Source organism: Carcharodon carcharias, chromosome 18 (assembly GCF_017639515.1).
Source record: "Carcharodon carcharias isolate sCarCar2 chromosome 18, sCarCar2.pri, whole genome shotgun sequence".
NCBI classification, from domain to species: Eukaryota; Metazoa; Chordata; class Chondrichthyes; order Lamniformes; family Lamnidae; genus Carcharodon; species Carcharodon carcharias.
Genome location: NC_054484.1, coordinates 36566902 through 36584709, shown reverse-complemented (window position 1 = coordinate 36584709; position 17808 = coordinate 36566902). Strand labels below are relative to the sequence as shown.

Sequence of the window (17808 nt, the reverse complement as noted above, 5' to 3'; positions counted from 1 at the left end):
CAAGTTGGTTATGCCAAATACAACTCCAGGTCACCTTAGTTGTTTGTTCAATAAAAGTTTTAATTACAGTTGAAGTTTTGTATGAAATCTTGCCATTGCTTGACTCAGATCAGGGTTTAAACCTCATATTCTAATATCAAGAATAATCACTATCACCATTTTAAGTCTGCTGAACCATTCTTGGTACTTTAGCATAACTAAAATTGACCTCTCCAACATCCACCTGGCTGGTCTCCAAATTTCAACCCTCCGTAACTTCACTGCCTGCACCCTGTCCAAAATTATGCCTCAGTTTCTCATGCTGACCTACACTAGCTCCCTATATTTTCCCATACCAGAAGCAACATTTTATCCAGCTAGGCTGTGTGAGGTGAACCATTACCAGGCACCGTCACAGATAGGTAGGTGTGGATGCTGCAATTGACTAACTTGTGACTGCAGAAAGGACAGTGAAGTCAAGAAACTGACAAGCATTATAAAAAAGCTGTGAAAAAACATCATAATAGATTGAATTTTAGACTCAACCTGATCCACAAATACCCCCATAACCTCTCTGGTCCATCTGTACAGTTTCCTCGAGCCTTACGATCTTTTTTGTACCCTCTGCTCCTGTGATTCTGGCCTCCATTTCTTCCCACCACCCCACCTCCTTAACTTTTTTACCTGGAACTTCAGCTTTTTTGGTCTTAATCTCTGGAATGCTCTCCTGAAACCCTTCCCCATCTCTACATCCTTTATGCCTTTAAAAGTCTCCTCAAAACCCAGATGTGACTGAGCTACACTTCTCCTAATACGCCTATAATTTCATTAAAATTTTATTCATGCTTTTCCTTCTCCATGAGGCACCACAAGCTACTATTTCTATATTAAAAAGCACGTAATTGTACCAGTTTTGTGTATTTTGCTTTTAAGCAATCAAAGCATTCCAGATAAGTAAGCGCAATGTTGTGGCAAACTAGTTAAAATTCATTTTTGGGACATTTTAAATAAAAATAGAAGCTTTTCTAAGATTAATTTCTAAAAAGTCACAAACTAGAATTGCAAATCACAATTATAAGAAAATAACAAACATAGAGAAGAATAGAATTTCTCTCTATTAGATATTAAAAGTCAAATAGGTTCACAATATTTTATTTCCAAATGCACTGAAAATCCTCTTGGTGACCTCTCCTAAAGCAAAATCCATTTTAAAAGTGTCAACATGTACCTAGATGATGCTGCAAATTGACAGTTTCTATGGTAAATCTGTCGCTGTGATTTTCTGAAAATCAGCATTCATTATAGTTTAAGCCTTGCAGTTTAAGACACTAGGTACTTAGAACTTTATTCTGGAAAATACATTCATAAATAGATATTATAGCATGCAAAAAGGCCGGTTGTACAAAAGAATCCCCAGTCAAAAAAAACACTTGGAAAGGTGCGAGTCTCTGCCCAGCTGTGCTGCTCCCATCCGGTTGTCAAATGTGTTCAATCACTGAACATATGTACACAATATGGCATCAATGTAACCTCCAGCAAATGCTGCCTTGAGAATACGCACCACTAAAATGTCTCTGAAAAATTAATGCCTGATTTTTGTCTGCATGGCTAAATGTTTGACAGTTTTTCTGTTCCAAGTTATTATATTTATTTATATTGTTTAGTTTATTGAGATGAAATGTTTAAAGAAAATATATAGTTGTAGCCCAACAAGACTTACTTCAGCAACTTCATTCACTAAGATTTACAACGTGGTAACAGGCCATTTAGCCCAACAAATCAGTTTACTCTGTGTGTAAGTAAATAGTTCTAATTGCACTTACCCACCCTCCTGCCATATCTTTTCAACCCCATTTCCTTCACATCAGATTTATTTTTTATTCAAAATACTAACACGAAATGAAGACTAAAAATGTCACCATCAAATTATATTGTTGGGTTTTCTTTGCACCTTTGGCAATCAATCTCTGTTTTCTAATTTCTCAAAGCAGATATAACATTGTGAACATCTGACGCATTATCTTCAATGTTCTCTTTTTTGTGGATGTGGTGGATGTTTTATTCATGCTTTTTTTAAGCAGTTACTCATTTGAAAAAATAACCTACAAAAGTGACTCATTATGGTATGAAGTAGATTTCTAACTGCCATATTAATGACTGTTATCCTGACCCTCACGTGGCAGGCAGTTGAATTTCATTGCTATGATAGTGGTAGTGCTTCCCCTCTATTAATTTGCCTTTCTTCCTATTGCCAGTTTTCCTTCATAATTCTTCTGTTCCTAAATACTGTAACTCATACTGCCATGAATTTCCATTGATACCACCAGTCCCCTAGTAGCACGTCTAATGTAGTTATTCTGTAGTCAATGAATGTTAGCAGGTTAAGTGATTGTATAAACGACTATATATAATCCCAATCATATCATCATTTGACATTCACAGACAAGCAATTTCAATAGGAGTCCCTGGACAGCAGTCAACAGTGAGGAGCCTATTGGCTTTGTATCCTTGACTAGGTGGGGGATGCTGAGGTCAAATATAATGTGCCCAGCTCCCTCCTTAGCAATTCTGGGTAATATTGACTAACTCAATACAGATGCCATTTGTTAAAGCTGTTCTTTCATTCCCCCACTAATTTTCTCCAGCTGTTTATCCCTTCAGAAGGATCTGGTTCTCTGGCCATTGGTTGTCCAAGATGATATATGAGAACATAAGAAATAGGAGCAGGAGTAGACCATATGGCCCACAGAGCCTGCTCCACCATTCAGTACATTCATGGCTGATCTTGGGCTTCAAATCCATTTTTCCACCCACTTCCCATATCCCTTAATTCCCGAGATACCAAAAATTTGTCAATCCCAACCTTAAATGTATTCAATGATAGAGCGTCCACAACCCCCTAGAGAATTCCAAAGATTCACAATCCTTTGAGTGAAATAATTTCTCCTCATTTCAGTCCTAAATGATTGGTCTCCTCATCCAGAGACTGTGTTTTAGATTCCCCACCCAGCAGATGCAACCTCTCAGCGTCTACCTTATCAAGCTCCTTCAGAATTTTGTAGGTTTCAATGATATTGCCTCTCATTCTTCTAAACTGCAGAGAACATAAGCCTAATTTACTTAGTCTTTCATTATAGGACAACCCCCTCATCCCAGGGATCAGTCTAGTGAACCTTTGCTGCACTACCTCCTATCCTTTCTTAAACGTGGAGACCAAAACTGCACACAGTGTTCCAGATGTGGTCTCACCAAAACCCTGTACAACTGCAGAAAAACGTCTTTATTCTTGTACTCCAATCCCTTTGCAATAAAGGCTAACATACCATTTGCCTTCCTAATCACTTGCTGCACCTGTGTGCTAACTTTCTGCCTTCCTTGTACAATCATACTCAAGTCTCTTTGAGCATCATTATTATTCAAATAAAATTCTTGCCACACTGCTTACTGGGGAATGGGCATACGGAAAATCAGTTTGCTTAATCATATTCTCAGGGCCAGCAAGAATTAATGGATATCAATCAGGTGGATCCTGGATGATTTTCTCAGCCAAAATCCTGAAATAGCAATGCCAATTGCAATGGCCCTAACACAGCCCTGGTTGAAATCAGCTAACTCACACTGACTAGGGATCAAAGCTGGAACCTTCCAAGTATCAATGGCTCAGTTACCCACTGAATAACTTGCCGACCCACCAGGGAGTTAAACATGCAACTTTTATTACTTTGTAATAGTTTTCTCACATTTATCGTCTATAATCAGTGCACTGAGGTGGGGAGGTGTGCAGAATAATCAGGCATACATCTTTTGATATAACAATGCAACATGAAAATCAGTGTACAAATAAAAGACATTTCTTCTAGCCAAATCAGTACTTAAAATATTTTAAGGATCTTCAATCTTCCTCCTCCCACCATCGTTTTTTACGGCTATCTGAAGATCTTTTTACAGCTTGATTTAAACTTAAAGTTGACTTTTGCCACCCGGCTTTCTTTTCTGGTTCACTGTCAATTGTCTTCCTGTTCTGGTGATTTTTGGTTTGACTGCGGTATCTCTGTTCCATTGGAAGTGGTAAAAATCCTTCATGTTTCCTTGTTGGAACAAACTTGAGAGCTTCTTGCCAGCTACTGGTTTCTTTTATAGTCAACAAAATGCTGATCATTTGGTTCAATGTAAGGTTTTTTGCACCACTATCCCACCTCAAATACTCATCCAAGGGAAGGCGTGCAGTTGCCAACTTTAAACGCTTTGCATTTGCATGGGACAATCCTGTCTGAATTGACTTATCGACAATCGATCCAATGATGTAGATTTTATCATGCTGAAAAGTCTTCAATATGTAAGGTGAATCAGCAGTTAAATACACAAGCTTGTCTTTGGGAAAAATGTCAACATATGACTTTTCTGTTACTGTTATCAAGAGTCTATCCCAGGCGTCCCCATAACGTTTCAAAAGCTCCTTATGATATGATCCATCTGGGCTGAGGTTACAGAAATGTAAGTGGAATGGGTCCAAAGATTTTCTGTTGTACCCCTCACACTCCAGTAGCTGAGAGACAGTGTTCTCCATTTCTCGACGGGCCATATAGCTTTCATAGCTCATATCAAATACCAGTGGCTGACCAAATATCATAGACTGAGCAGCCCTCCAATTGTACATTATGTCGAAAGACCGTTGCCAGAATTGTAAAAGAAAAGTGTTCCTTAATGTAATTCCTTCCTCATTTCCTTTTTCCTTTTGAAGATGCTTTGCTCCTTCTTGTTTTAATTTTCGTTTTTCCTTTGTAGCTTTCTTTTTGTCTTCTTTGATTGCTAAGTACTTGAGATATTTTTTCTTTGCTGATTTCGAAAGTAGTTCATTAACTATGCTCAACTGTTCCTCAGTTATGTCTTCTGGTACAGCTTTCCCAGCTAATCGCCACATTTGAACAAGTTCCCTTGTAGCAGGAAGGAATGAGTCCCCAAGATCTTCAGAGGGGAGTGGTTTGGGAGCTTCAGTTGTGTTCTCTCTCATGATTGTCTTCCAAATATCCAAATCCAGTTTATCATGGCTGACTTTTTCTTCTTCATTCTTTACACATGGTGTCAAAACTAGTGTCCTGTGCTGTGGCATAAATTGGCATCTGGCCAAAGGCACTTTATTCTTTACTTGAGTCTTTAATTGTCGTGTGTAATGCCAACCAAAACTTTGTAAAAGATGGGTAATCCGGAACCACATATTATACTCCAATTAAAAATTGCAGAAATCCAAATAATCTCTAACAATGTTTGAATAAATCCAAGGTAATATTGGAACCTGCAATTAGATAAAAAGTATTTGAAGAATTATGAAAGACTTTTTATAAAGTAAATGTTATTACATCCTTGCTGAATCTCTTTAGACTGAAAAGCAGAGGTCTCCATTTTCTCAGAACCACAGATGTGTTAGACAGCTAAGCACAGGAAACATTTCTACCAAGCACACTTGTTCACCCTCCCAATTTTCTCCACTCCTGTCTCAGAGACACTAATTTATGCTGGAATATGGTTTTAAGGATGCTGGATTGTAACTCATTGAATGGACAATTTTCACTCAAAAATCACTTGAGCCTGATTGTTTCCTCACCCACTGTCTAACCAGATACTTTACAATGGGAGTCACTGGACTGCAGTTAGCTTCAAGAACCCTTGATTGATTCCCTTTTCTCCTCAACCCGTGAGATTGAATCATTTGTAGCACCCTAACAGCAGGTCTGGTGCAAGCACTAGTCAAACTAGGTGGTCGCCGAGAGCGGCATAATTTGGTGGGGGCTGGGGTGGCAAAAAAAACAATGAACTCTTCTTGAAACTACATTAGTTAACAAACAGGCTTCAGCAGTGGGGATGCAATGAATATATGTCCACATTTCCTGAAATACATATAGATTTCCATGTATTTATATTGCAGTCTTTCTCAAAATTTCTTATTACATTCCTCATTCTGTTTTTGTGACAATTTTACAAGTTTGTACATCTACATGACTGTTCCAAAACTGTGAACCAGTAAATAATATAAAGGATGTAATATAATGTAGCCCACTCTACTGTAATGATTATTGATTGTGTAAATTGTGCGTAAAATCATCTAGAAACTGTTGCAGGAATACATGGTATCGCACCATGTGAGCCATATTGCACATTATAATGTCATTTCTTCTAGTACATATCCTGTGGAAAGTGTAGAACAATGAGATGTACGATCGTTATTATAATAGCCTCCTTTCTCGTTGAAATAAATATGTAATGATAAATGCAGCATTTTTATTCATAATAATGTACGATATTTCATTTTCGGAAGTTAATGGAGCGGGCGCAAGGCCGAAGCTTCGCCCAGGCCCTGTCCAACCGCCGGGGTGAGGACTCAGCAAGGGCTGAGCAAATGAACCGGATTCTGGAGGTGGAGATACGTGGGAAAGAAAAGCATGGAGAATTTTGCATGTTCTTATTAATTAATATTCTTGTCGATTAACATTCTCCCGAAATGCTCTGCATGCGGTTTGTCTCGTTACTTAGGCATTTGAATTTCAATTAAATTAACACCAAATAAATTAATAAGCAGACTATCCAACGACAACAACCACAAAAAGAGAAATGGAGATTGCATGTTAGGAACAAACAGAATCAAGCGAACCTGTCAAAGAAATGAATGAAGCCCTGGTTGGAATGTGGAATGTGGAATACAGAACCTTGCCCGGATCTCATTTCCTCCGCCTGGAGGAAAGGTCAACACGTCTGTCCGCCCATTTCCACATCCTCTCTCCACATTCAAAGTTAACACCACACACACACATATATAATTATATATATATATATATAAAAATGAGCACAGTTGCAAGTCTCCTGAAAGCCACCTGCAGGCCCATTTTCATTCGCACCCTATATCACACGTAAAGTTAAGGTTCGAGTATAATTTAATATGGTATCCGCCCAATTCATTTTACTGGAGCTCTGTCAATGCCTTGTCACCCGTAAATATCTGACGGTGTTTTATTCCACGATGCATATATCTGTGTGTTTTGTCACACTGATTATAAATCCCTTTGACATGACATGACTTTTGAGGAATCATCTCATCCCGCTGTTAAATAAAATGCGGGATTCACCCCCCCCCCCCCCCCCCCGAGATACTCATCGCAGCCTGTTTCTGGGGGATTATTTCGATGTCGTCCTACGGGAGCGGGACGTTTACATCCGGTTCTCTTGCCCCGCCCATGTCCCTTAAGTGAATTTTAATTCAACTCTCTACTTCAATTCGCCTTTCCTCTCAAAAGTCGAGAAAATGAGCTTCCTGCTGCCAAAATTACAAACTAAGAAAGACGTTGACCACATTATAAAGACCGTGGCGGAGAGGGTACTGGTTCTGCGTTTTGGCCGCGACCAGGATACGGTGTGTTTGCAACTGGATGAAATTGTAAGAACCGCCACCAAACATACAAGAACAAACCTGTTTCACATTTTTTAAAAAAAAATCATTCTCGTCAGGTTTCACTGTCATCGGGGAAAATACATTACAGTATCTGCTTGGTTTAGTTAGAACTCCTCGACCCTTAATCATAAAATTGTAGGTTCGCTTCCGCCCCTAGTATCTTGTGCTGTGAATTTACAGGCTGAGTCGAGAATTCAGTGATGTTCTGGGAGAGGGCTGGAGGTATTATCTACGGAATGAGATGGTTGGCACTGTTCATGAAAAATGACATTGTTCCTCAGAATGCTGAAAGCAGCAAAGACAGATTTACTGTATTCTGTGGTTATTTTTAATGGTGCTGCTGTGCTCAGTTAGAGTTTGTTTACAACAAACTCTGCATTTCAAACGTGATTGTTATGTGTGAAGCTTTGAGCTGTTTTGGTGTGATAAGATGCTTCAGCTCATCTAAAATTCTACCACCTGTATCCGAACTTGCACAAAATCCTGTTCACCCATCACCCCTGTGCTTCCTGACCTGTACTGGCTCCCGGTACAGCAACGCTTTAAATTTAAATTATTTGTTTTCAAATTCTTCCGTGACTGCCCCTCCCAATTTCTGCAACCTCTCCCAGTCCTACGATTCATTGAGGTTCCTGTGCTCCTCCAGTTCTGGCCTTTTTTGCATCCCTGATTTTAATCTCTTCACCATTGGTAGCTGTGTCTTCAGCTGTCTAGACCCTACGCCCTGGAATTCCTACCCTAAACTTCTCTGCCTTCCTTTAAGATGCTCCTTAAAACCTACCTCTTTGACCAAGCTTTGGGTCATCAGCCCCAATATCTCCTTATGTTACTTGGTGTCAAATGTTGTTTGTTAATGCTCCAGTGAAGGGCCTTGGGATGTTTTACTATATATTAGCGCTTTATAAGTACAAATTGTTAATACAAATGTTGAGTCATGATTTGCTGTAAAATACCACTTAATGGTGTTTGTTATTAGTTATACTTGCATGTTTAGGTTTTTAAACGTTTTGTAAAAACACACATATGAACGCCCACTTGAGCAAAGAGTGCTTCTGTGAGCGGTCAACATCTTTTTGGGAGAGGAGAAAATTGATGGGACAAAACATATGTTCATGTCATCATGTCTCATTGTCACCTGGGATATCAACCACACACCAGTAAAAACTTACCAAAAGAATAAAACTGATGTCATAAGAACAGCAACATACATCATGTAAAATACTTGAAAAGTGATTCTTGGGGAACTGACCTTTTCAAGATTTGTTCTTGTAATTTAAAATGCCTAAACTCCTCAGTAAATCTGTCCTGGGGATCCATTAGACAAATTATATATCAAGGTACAGCAACCTCACATATATGTAATCTATATCTATAAATAATTTTATCCATATATTTATAAATCATACTTTATATAATTTGGTTAGAAGTCAAATTATTCCCTTGAGGTACACTCAGTAAGTGAAGAAGTTCTTGAATTGTGTGTTCTCAAAAACAGTGTACTTCATTTTCGGGGCAATTCTCTTTATGTTCTCTGAAAATTCTAATAACATTTCAAGTTACTTTGTACTTCAGTCCTTTTCTGGAGTACCTTATGTTCGTGACTTTGGATACCTTCTTGACCTTTGCCAATACCACAAGGAATTGCTGAAAGAAAATGCAAGTTGGGAACCATGTCTATTTTTGCTTATTGTTAAGCCAACAGGTCACCTTAACTCAAGTTGAAATTAGCAACTTTTGGCTGAGATCTATAAATTACTGACTAGAAAATGTACAAAAGTGAACATCACCTCAAGTTTGTATTTCAGCCCAGGTTTAGTTCATTTTGCAAATTAAACACTTAATAAGAATGATTGAAAATCCAAATTTAAATTTATTGTTATGGTTAAAAAAAATTCTAGTAAGGTATGTTTCAAGCTTTTCTACTAATTATTTGCCCCAACCTGTTATATTCCCTTAATGTTTAAATCTTTGTAAACACGTTTACAAAAGTTTTCCTTCCGAAGTAAAACACTCATGTCAAGTAAGGTCTCAATATCAAGTTCTTTTTTTTCATTTTTGTTTCACTAGCTTTCAAAAACTGCTCATGACCTGAGTAAAATGGCAGCTATTTACCTTGTGGATGTTGACAGTGTGCCTATATATACTCGCTACTTTGACATCAGCTACATTCCTTCCACGGTTTTTTTCTTCAATGGCCAACATATGAAAGTGGATTATGGGTAAGATATTTTGCTTCAGTTAAAATGTGGCGGGGCAATATAATTGCGTCTGGTATGTGTGTAGGGTTCCAGTAAACATTGATCCTTGCATTATTCCCTTGTGTTAAATCTCTTGTTTCATATGGAATGGAAGAAGCAAAATATTAAGGAGAGTCATTTTTCTCTTTGTTACCCCTAACAGATCCAATGCCATCAATTGAAATTAGCCAAACAATAGCATAGCTTTTTCAACAGAAAATGACTGCTTAAAATCTTTCCTTTTTTAATTGTTAACTATCGTACAATCCATAATTGTGCTGAAGCTCACATTTTACCTATTATCTGTTGACTCATACCTCAAATTGGCACACTACTTCTGCAGTGTATAAAGTATTTCACTACTTGCACCTTTGATGCCCTGGTCCCCAGGAAAATCTTTACTCTCTCTCTCCCGCTCCGCCCCACCCGCATGATATCGCTCCACCTTTGTTCAATTCCAAGGGGTGTAACCTTAGAATCATAGAATGGTTACAGCACAGAAGGAGGCCACTTGGCCTGCTGTGTGTCCATGCTGGCTCTCTGCAAGAGTAATTCACCTAGTGCCATTCCCCTGTCTTTTCTGCATAGCCCGGCAAACGTTTCCTTTTCAAATAATGATCCAATTCCTTTTGAATGCCATGATTAAATCTGCCTCCACTATACATTTAGGCAGTGCATCCAGATCCTAAGTCTTGAGTGCATCTGGCACACAATTGATATAGCTATCCATCGCCAGATCTGGATGACATCAAAAACTATTGAGACATTTACTTCTCTGCCAAAACTGTATACTACCGCAGAGTATCCTGAAGAGCGCTGAAGTCCCCTGTTTTTTTCTTGATTACTTATTATCTCCTTAAACCCCTTTCCCCTCGCCTCCAAACAATATAAGAGGAGCTCATGGACGTCTCTATCACTAGAATGAAACCATCACTTCAGCTGCCTCTGCTGCTTCCAACCGCACCCCCCCCCCCCCCCCGCAACATTTTTGTTATTCAGAATCACAGAATTGTTGCAGCACAGAAAGAGGCCATTTGGCCCATTGTGTGCCCCATAATCCTGCTCATTCTTTCTTTTCAGATAATAATCCAATTCCCACTTGAATGCCTCAATTGAACCTGCCTCCACCACACTCTCAGGCAGCACATTTCCAGATCCTAACCATTTGCTGCGTGAAAAAGTTTTTATACTCATGTCTCCATTGCTTCTTTTGCCAATTCCTTAGATCTGTGCTTCCTCGTTCTTGATCCTTCCACCAGTGGAAACAGTTTTTCCCCTAATCTACTCTGTCCAGACTCCTCATGATGTTGAATAGCTCTATCTAATCTCCTCTCAACCTTCTCCATGGAAAACAGTCTCAACTTCTCCAATCTATCTATGTAACTGAAGTTCCTCATCCCTGGAACCATTCTTGTGAATCTTTTTTGCACGCTCTCTAATACCTTCACATCCTTCCTAAAGTGTGGCGCCCAAAACTGGACGCAATACTCAAATTGAGGCTGAACTAATGTTTTACAAGTTTAGCCTCCTTGCTCTTGTACTCTATGCTCCTATTAATATAACCTAGGATACTGTCTGCTTTATTAACTACTCTCTCAACCTGTGCTGCCACCTTCAATGACTTATGCACAAATACACCCAGGTCTCTCTGCTCCTGCACCCCTTATACTGGTTATCTGCATTCTTCCTACCAAAATGAATTACTTCACACTTCTCTAAATTGAATTTCATTTGTCACCCGTCTGCCCATTCCACCAACTTGTCTATGTCCTTTTGAAGCTCTACATTATCCTCCTCACAGTTCACAATGATTTCAAATTTTGTATCATCCATAAATTTTGAAATTTTGTCCTGTACACCAAAGTCTAGGTCGTTAATATATATCAGGAAAAGCAAAGGTCCCAAAACTGACCCCTGGGGAACTTCATTACGAACCTTCCTCCAGTTTGAAAAACAACCACTACTCTCTATTTCATGTCACTCAAATTTTGTACCCAAATTGCTGCTGCCCCTTTTATTCCATGAGCTATAACTTTGCTCACAAGAGTGTTGTGTGGTACTGTATCAAATGCTTTTTGGAAGTCCGCGTACACCTCATCAACCCTCTCCGTTACCTCATCAAAAAATTCCAGAACATTAGTTAAACGTGATTTGCTGTTAATGAACCCATGCTCACTTTCCTTTATTAACCCACATTTGCCCCAGTGACTATTAATTTTGTCCTGAATTACTGCTTCAAGAAGCTTCCCTACCACAAAAGTTAAACAAGCGTGTAACATTTGCAATTCTCCAGTCCTTTGGCAACATTCCTGAGTCTAAGGAAGACTGGAAAATTATGGCCAGTGCCTTCACAATTTCCACTCTTGCTTCCCTCAGTATCCTTGGATGCACCTCACATAGTCCTGGTGTTTTAAGTACAGACATCATATTCAATACCTTCTCCTTATCAATCTTAAAACTCTTCAAGTGTTTGAATTACTTCCTCTTTCACCAGGACCTGTGCAGCAGCATCTTCCTTGGTAAAGACAAATGCAAAGTATTAATTTAATACCTCAGCTATTCCCCCTGTCTCCATGTGTAAATCCCCTTTTTGGTCCCTAATCTTCCCCAATCCTCCTTTTACTATTGTTACGGATAGGAGGGGGATTAATTTAAACAGCTCTGATTTCTTCTCTCACTACCTATCTGTAAACAGGTGTTTTGATTTCTGATTGCCCCCTTTTTATGTGGTGGTGTGTTTTCCCCAACCCTTCAGTTTGAAGTGATCCAATCCTCTATTAATAACCCCATAGTAAACTTGAGATAAGGTAAAATAAGAGGGTTGTTTTATTTCTCACACACACACAAAATGCGGGAAAGGGATTTCGCAACATCTGCCCCTTTTTGCACCCCTACAATAAAAGAGGGATAAGGGAAAGAAAGGGCTACAGGGCAAGGCTATGATAAAAATAAGGGTTATGATTTCACCTGAGTCCAGAGAGCAGAGTCAAAAGTCCAGTGGCGTATTCCTTCAGAGGGTAGCAGGCTGAAACTTTTGCAGGGTGATCCGACTTTCCAGAAGCAAGGACTTCCACGATGGAAAATGGCATGCAGCGATGAATGAGTCTTATAGGCACCGATACAGGAGTTCCAATACTCTAGTAGTACACAGTATAGACGAAGGCCAGGCAATTTACCTAGACAGAGTTCTTTCTGCTGCTACATATTGGATGATAAAATAGTAGTCTGCCTGTGTTCAGTTCCACACAGTAATATTACGGGTTCTAGCAGCTTGGGGGAGGTCATGTGATATACCTCCTACTACTTCTCCTGGGTCTTGGTCAGAGGATGTATTTTCCCAGGTCTGGAATCTTGAGGTGTTTAATCGAGGAGTCAGGGTCTCTTTTGCCCTTACAGACATACCATCTCCATTGACCAGCTCTGCCTTAGGGTGTTGGTGCATTTCTTTGGAATATGATTTTCTGCTGTCATAGGGGCATTAGCATCTCTTTAAAGATAATGAGGTCCCTACTGGTTTCTGAAGGCTAGAAATTCCTCTGGTATGAGTCATGGCCAGTGAGGGAAAAGCCTTTGTCCATTTAAAAAATAGTAATTTTATAGAGTAGCCAGATTGACGTAGATATGTCTATTTTCCTTTCTGTCTTCTGGATGGGACACTATTTATACGTCTGTAGACGGCTTTAGGATTTTCTTTTGTGTTAGCTGCCCACCAAGTCAAACTTCATTGTGCGCTAGTTCTGGATCCATGTTTTTCTTCATTTTTTCTTCCATTTCCCCTATTTCCTCTGAAGCTCATTTTGCTCATGAGACCCAGCTCCTGTATCCTTTACTCCAGGCCCGCTACACTGCTCAGCACTCAACTTTGTTCTTGCCCACATGCTAACTCTCATTATAAATGGTTTCTTCTCCTGAGGTACTGCCTCTTGTGCTTTAAAAACTAGCCTTCAAAACCCTTTCCAGAAAAAAATATTCCCATGACTCCACTATCTTGCAAACTACTACCCTATGTCCAAATTTCCTTTCTTCTCTGAGTTCTTGAAGGTATTACCTTTCCCAAATCCAATTCTACATTTTCTACAGCTCAATGTTTCAAAAATGCCATGGCTCTTGCCTCTGAGTCAGAAGGTTGTGGGTTGAAGCCCCGCCCCAGTGACATGAGCACACAAACCTAGGCTTATGCCCTAATGCAATACTGAACGAGCGTTGTACTGTCAGAGGTGCTTTCTTTTGGTTGAGACGTTAAACCGGGGCCCCCTCTGCCTGCTTGGGTGAAATGTAAAAGATCCCATGACACTATTTTGAAGAAGAACAGGGGAGTTATCCCCAGTATCCTGGTCAATATTTATTGAAGAAAAACATCACCAACTTACCCCATAAACTTTTCATCACATTTGTAACATTGTCTGTTTTCCTTAGCCCATCAGTTGCTGAAACCCTCATCCAGCCCAGACTTGATTGCTCTCATGCTCTGTAGGATAGCTTCGCATCCTTTGCCCTCCATTCTCCTTAAGCTTCAGCTGATCCAAAACTCTGCTCTGCATCACTCAAACCAATGTCTCAAATTTAAATTTCTCATCCATGGGCTTCCTGCTCCTTATCTCTGCAACCCCCTCTACCCCAAATTTTCATTCTTCTGTCCATAGCCTTAATGCATTCACCCCACCATTGGCAGTTGTGCCTTCAGTCATCTAGGAATTCTAAACTACTCCATCTTTTCACCTGCCTCTCCTCCTTAAAATCCAGCCCTTTGATGATTTTTTTGATCACCTCTTCGAATATATCTTTCTTTGTCCATTTTTGTTTGATTGTCCTGCTGTGATATGCCCTGGGACATTTTCTATGATAAAGATGTATTTAAATCTAATTTGTTCAACTCCATTGGATTTCTTGGAAGTAAAATTGTGAACACTGGCAAAATTAAGTGTTTACGTTTTTTTTTTAGGTCTCCAGATCATACAAAGTTTGTTGGGTGTTTCAAAACAAAGCAAGACTTCATAGATTTAATTGAAGTAATATTCCGTGGAGCAATGCGTGGAAAGCTGATAGTACACAGCCCTATTGATCCGAGGAATATCCCGAAGTATGACCTCCTCTATCATGGCATCTAAATGTACTGACTGTTTGCTGTGTTTTGCAATCATCTCATGGCAAATACTTAAAACAGGATGGAATTTCTACTCACCTACTGTTCTCCATTTGTTGAGGAGTATTGGGATTTGATTGAATATTTAGATGATCCACAATGTTAATAGACAAGAAACTTCTTGGCGGAGATTTGCAAGAATCATGATGAAAGGACTCAAAATGGAAAGTTATGATCCTTCATTGCTTAGGATTTCAGTATCCTGGAACTCCACATCTCCGCTCATTGGCAAGTCTGCTGCCACAAGCTTGCCTTAAAGATTAGCTTTGGAGAAGTAATTCATTTGACTGACAATTGATGTTTTCCTGATTAGCACTTGATGGGAATTCTCTCGTCCACAGGAGTTCTTCCTGGGTCTGTGTTCCCTCGTTTAAAATAACCGTGCTATATCCTATAAACCCTATACATGAAAAGGGAATTGGAAAGGAAGCAACAGTTATTAAAAAAAAATGGAGGAAAGAAATGCTGTTTCTGCATTACCACATATCATTCCCATACCAAAATAGTAGGCAACTAACCTGCTTCCAAGCTCATGCTCCTTTGAGCACATCAGCAGCTGATTTTGTTTTTTAACTTCAAGTTTTGCTTTAGCAGTTACTTGAGGACTTATGGGCTTGAACACACCTTTGGGCATTTCATGGACAGTTCAAGTTTTCAGAGGCAATGTGTCATCATACACCCTTGCTGAATGTGGATTTCTCCCTCAACCCTATTTTCCTGTTCCAAAGAAGCTGGCTCACATTGATGTATGATTCAAGGGGTGCCAGTAACTTTGTGACACATTGAGACCAGGGCCACTCTGCAAGAATGAACCTACAGTTTCAGAGTTATTTTTCACGGGAGGCATCGCATTCTAGTTTGATCTTGTCCCTGTACACCTGTCTCTCTGGCACAATACACGTGCAAATTTTCTAGTGCTGCTCACTGCATATGAATTGTGAACAGTGAGCCAGTGCTTTTTTCATGCTGGACACCCATGTTAAGTGTAAAGCTCCTCACCACTGCGCTGCCTGGTATCCATTAATGCAGCATAGACCTGAGACTTCCTGTTTATCAGTGTACAATAATAGCGACACAGCTCCTTGTAGTCTTGCATTTGATTAAAAAACAATCTATTCTGTATAACTATGGTTTATGTTGTGTTCTTCTAACCAACCTGAAATTTTGAAGTTACATAGTGTGAAATACTGCAAATGCTAGAAATAGGAAACAAATTCCTGGGATGAAGGGGTTACCTTATGAGGAAAGGTTGGACCGGTTTGGCCTGTATCCACTGAAGTTTAGAAGATTTAAGAGGTGATTTTATTGAAACATAAGATGTTGAGGGGACTTGACAGGGTAGATATTTCCCCTTGTGGGAGAGACTAGAACTAAGGGACACAGTTTAAAAATAAGGGGTCTCCCATTTAAGATGGAGATGAGGAGAATTTTTTTCTCTAAGGGTCATGAACCTGTGGAATTCTCTTCCCCAGAGAGCTGTGGAAGCAGGGTCATTGAATATTTTCAAGGCACAGTTAGTTAGATTCTTGACTAACAAGGGAGTGAAAGGGTATAGGGGGTAGGTAGGAAAGTGGAATTGAGGCCACAAGCAGGTCAGCCATGATCTTATTGAATAACGGAGCAGGCTCAAAAGGGGAAAATGGCCTTCTGCTCCTAATTTGTATGTTCATATGTAAACAGAAAACAGTAGGGACATTTAGCAAATCAAGCAGCATTGGGTGAGGAAATCATAAATTAGCTGACATTTTAGGAAGCAAACTATTCCTTCGAATGAAAGGTATTACAAATAAACAACATTTAAGAAAGAACAGAACAGGGAGAATGAGAGGAAAAATGCACGCACACATACATCCAGGAAAAGATATAGAATGACCTGTAAATTGTTATGATGGAAACTGGAAATTAATTAAAGTGTAGAACTAATATGCACAGCAGGCATAATGAGAGAAATAAAAGACATAAACACGTCATTTGAGATAAGGAGCAAATTCTTCACTTAAAAGGTTGTGGATCTTTGGAATTCTCTACCCCAGAGAGCTGTACATGATCTGTTGTTGAGCATATTCAAGACAGAAATTGGTTGATTTTTTTTTGGATGCAAAGGTAATAAAGGGATATGGGTATAGTTCAGGAAGGTGAAGTTGAGGTAGATGATCAGCCATGATTTTATTGAATGGTAGAGCAAGCTTGAAAGGTCTACTCATGCTCTGTATGTCGCTGAGTATGTAAGAGCCCATATGGACAGGTAAGTGAAAAAGGAAGTGTGGAAAATCTGTCAAAGTGGAACAGGTTTCAGCAGCTAGGGAGTCTGATGGAACAAAAAGATAGGTCAACATCAAGTGTGCAGACGACCCCACCAGCACAGTGGTCCCGTCTCAACACCAACCCTCTCATATTCCCAAAAACGTGTCTGTGTGCCCATCCAACATTGTCAGCACTTAGTGCTAGAGAGAATATAGTAGCTACATTTAAGGTTTAACGTTATTAAAAGTCAAATTGAGGCCAAAGTGCCAAGTAGAAGGATGAGGTGCTATTCCTCAAGAATGTGTTGAGCTTCATTGGAACAGCATAAGTGGTCAGAGTGGGATGGAATGCCATTGAAGTGCCATACAGTAGCAAGCTTGGAGTTGGATTTGTGAACAGAATGGATATATTCAGTAAAACAATCATTCACCTATACTGCAGAGACCAAATATGCAACGAAAAGTTACCTGGATTGAGTCGAATGAATTTTGTGACCAAGACATTAAAAATGACAGGTGTCCTATTTGGAAATGTAAAACGCATATTAGTAAAGACTGGTATGTAGTTTAATTGGACAGGAAGTACTTACAGTGCTGCAGGTTTCAAGCAGCTTATGAAAACCCCTCCATATTTGGTCTTAAAAATGAAAAAGTTGCATTCAAATGATTTATGTTGCAGATCATTGTTACTGGAGAGTGGGAACCATTCCTCTGGTATACTGACTTTGGCTCTGAAATACATGAGGCTTTGTGAGGTTTGGGCAG

General features: G+C 39.5%; 2 protein-coding genes across 2 annotated transcripts; one reads left to right on the top strand and one right to left on the bottom strand.

Annotated features, from left to right (window-relative positions):
* Window positions 1–3674: 3674 nt before the first annotated feature.
* On the bottom strand, window positions 3675–6847 carry trmt10c (tRNA methyltransferase 10C, mitochondrial RNase P subunit). The gene is made up of 2 exons (XM_041212013.1): window positions 6626–6847; window positions 3675–5272 (listed from the first exon to the last, which is right to left on the bottom strand). Exon 2 carries the CDS (start codon window positions 5192–5194, stop codon window positions 3872–3874), a length of 1323 nt encoding a protein of 440 aa, XP_041067947.1. The 5' UTR covers window positions 5195–5272; window positions 6626–6847; the 3' UTR covers window positions 3675–3871.
* A 337-nt stretch (window positions 6848–7184) lies between these two features.
* On the top strand, window positions 7185–15922 carry txnl4b (thioredoxin-like 4B). Its single transcript, XM_041210659.1, has 3 exons — window positions 7185–7405; window positions 9488–9639; window positions 14600–15922. The coding sequence occupies exons 1-3, from the start codon at window positions 7274–7276 to the stop codon at window positions 14763–14765; spliced, it is 450 nt and encodes a 149-aa protein (XP_041066593.1). The 5' UTR covers window positions 7185–7273; the 3' UTR covers window positions 14766–15922.
* Window positions 15923–17808: the final 1886 nt, after the last annotated feature.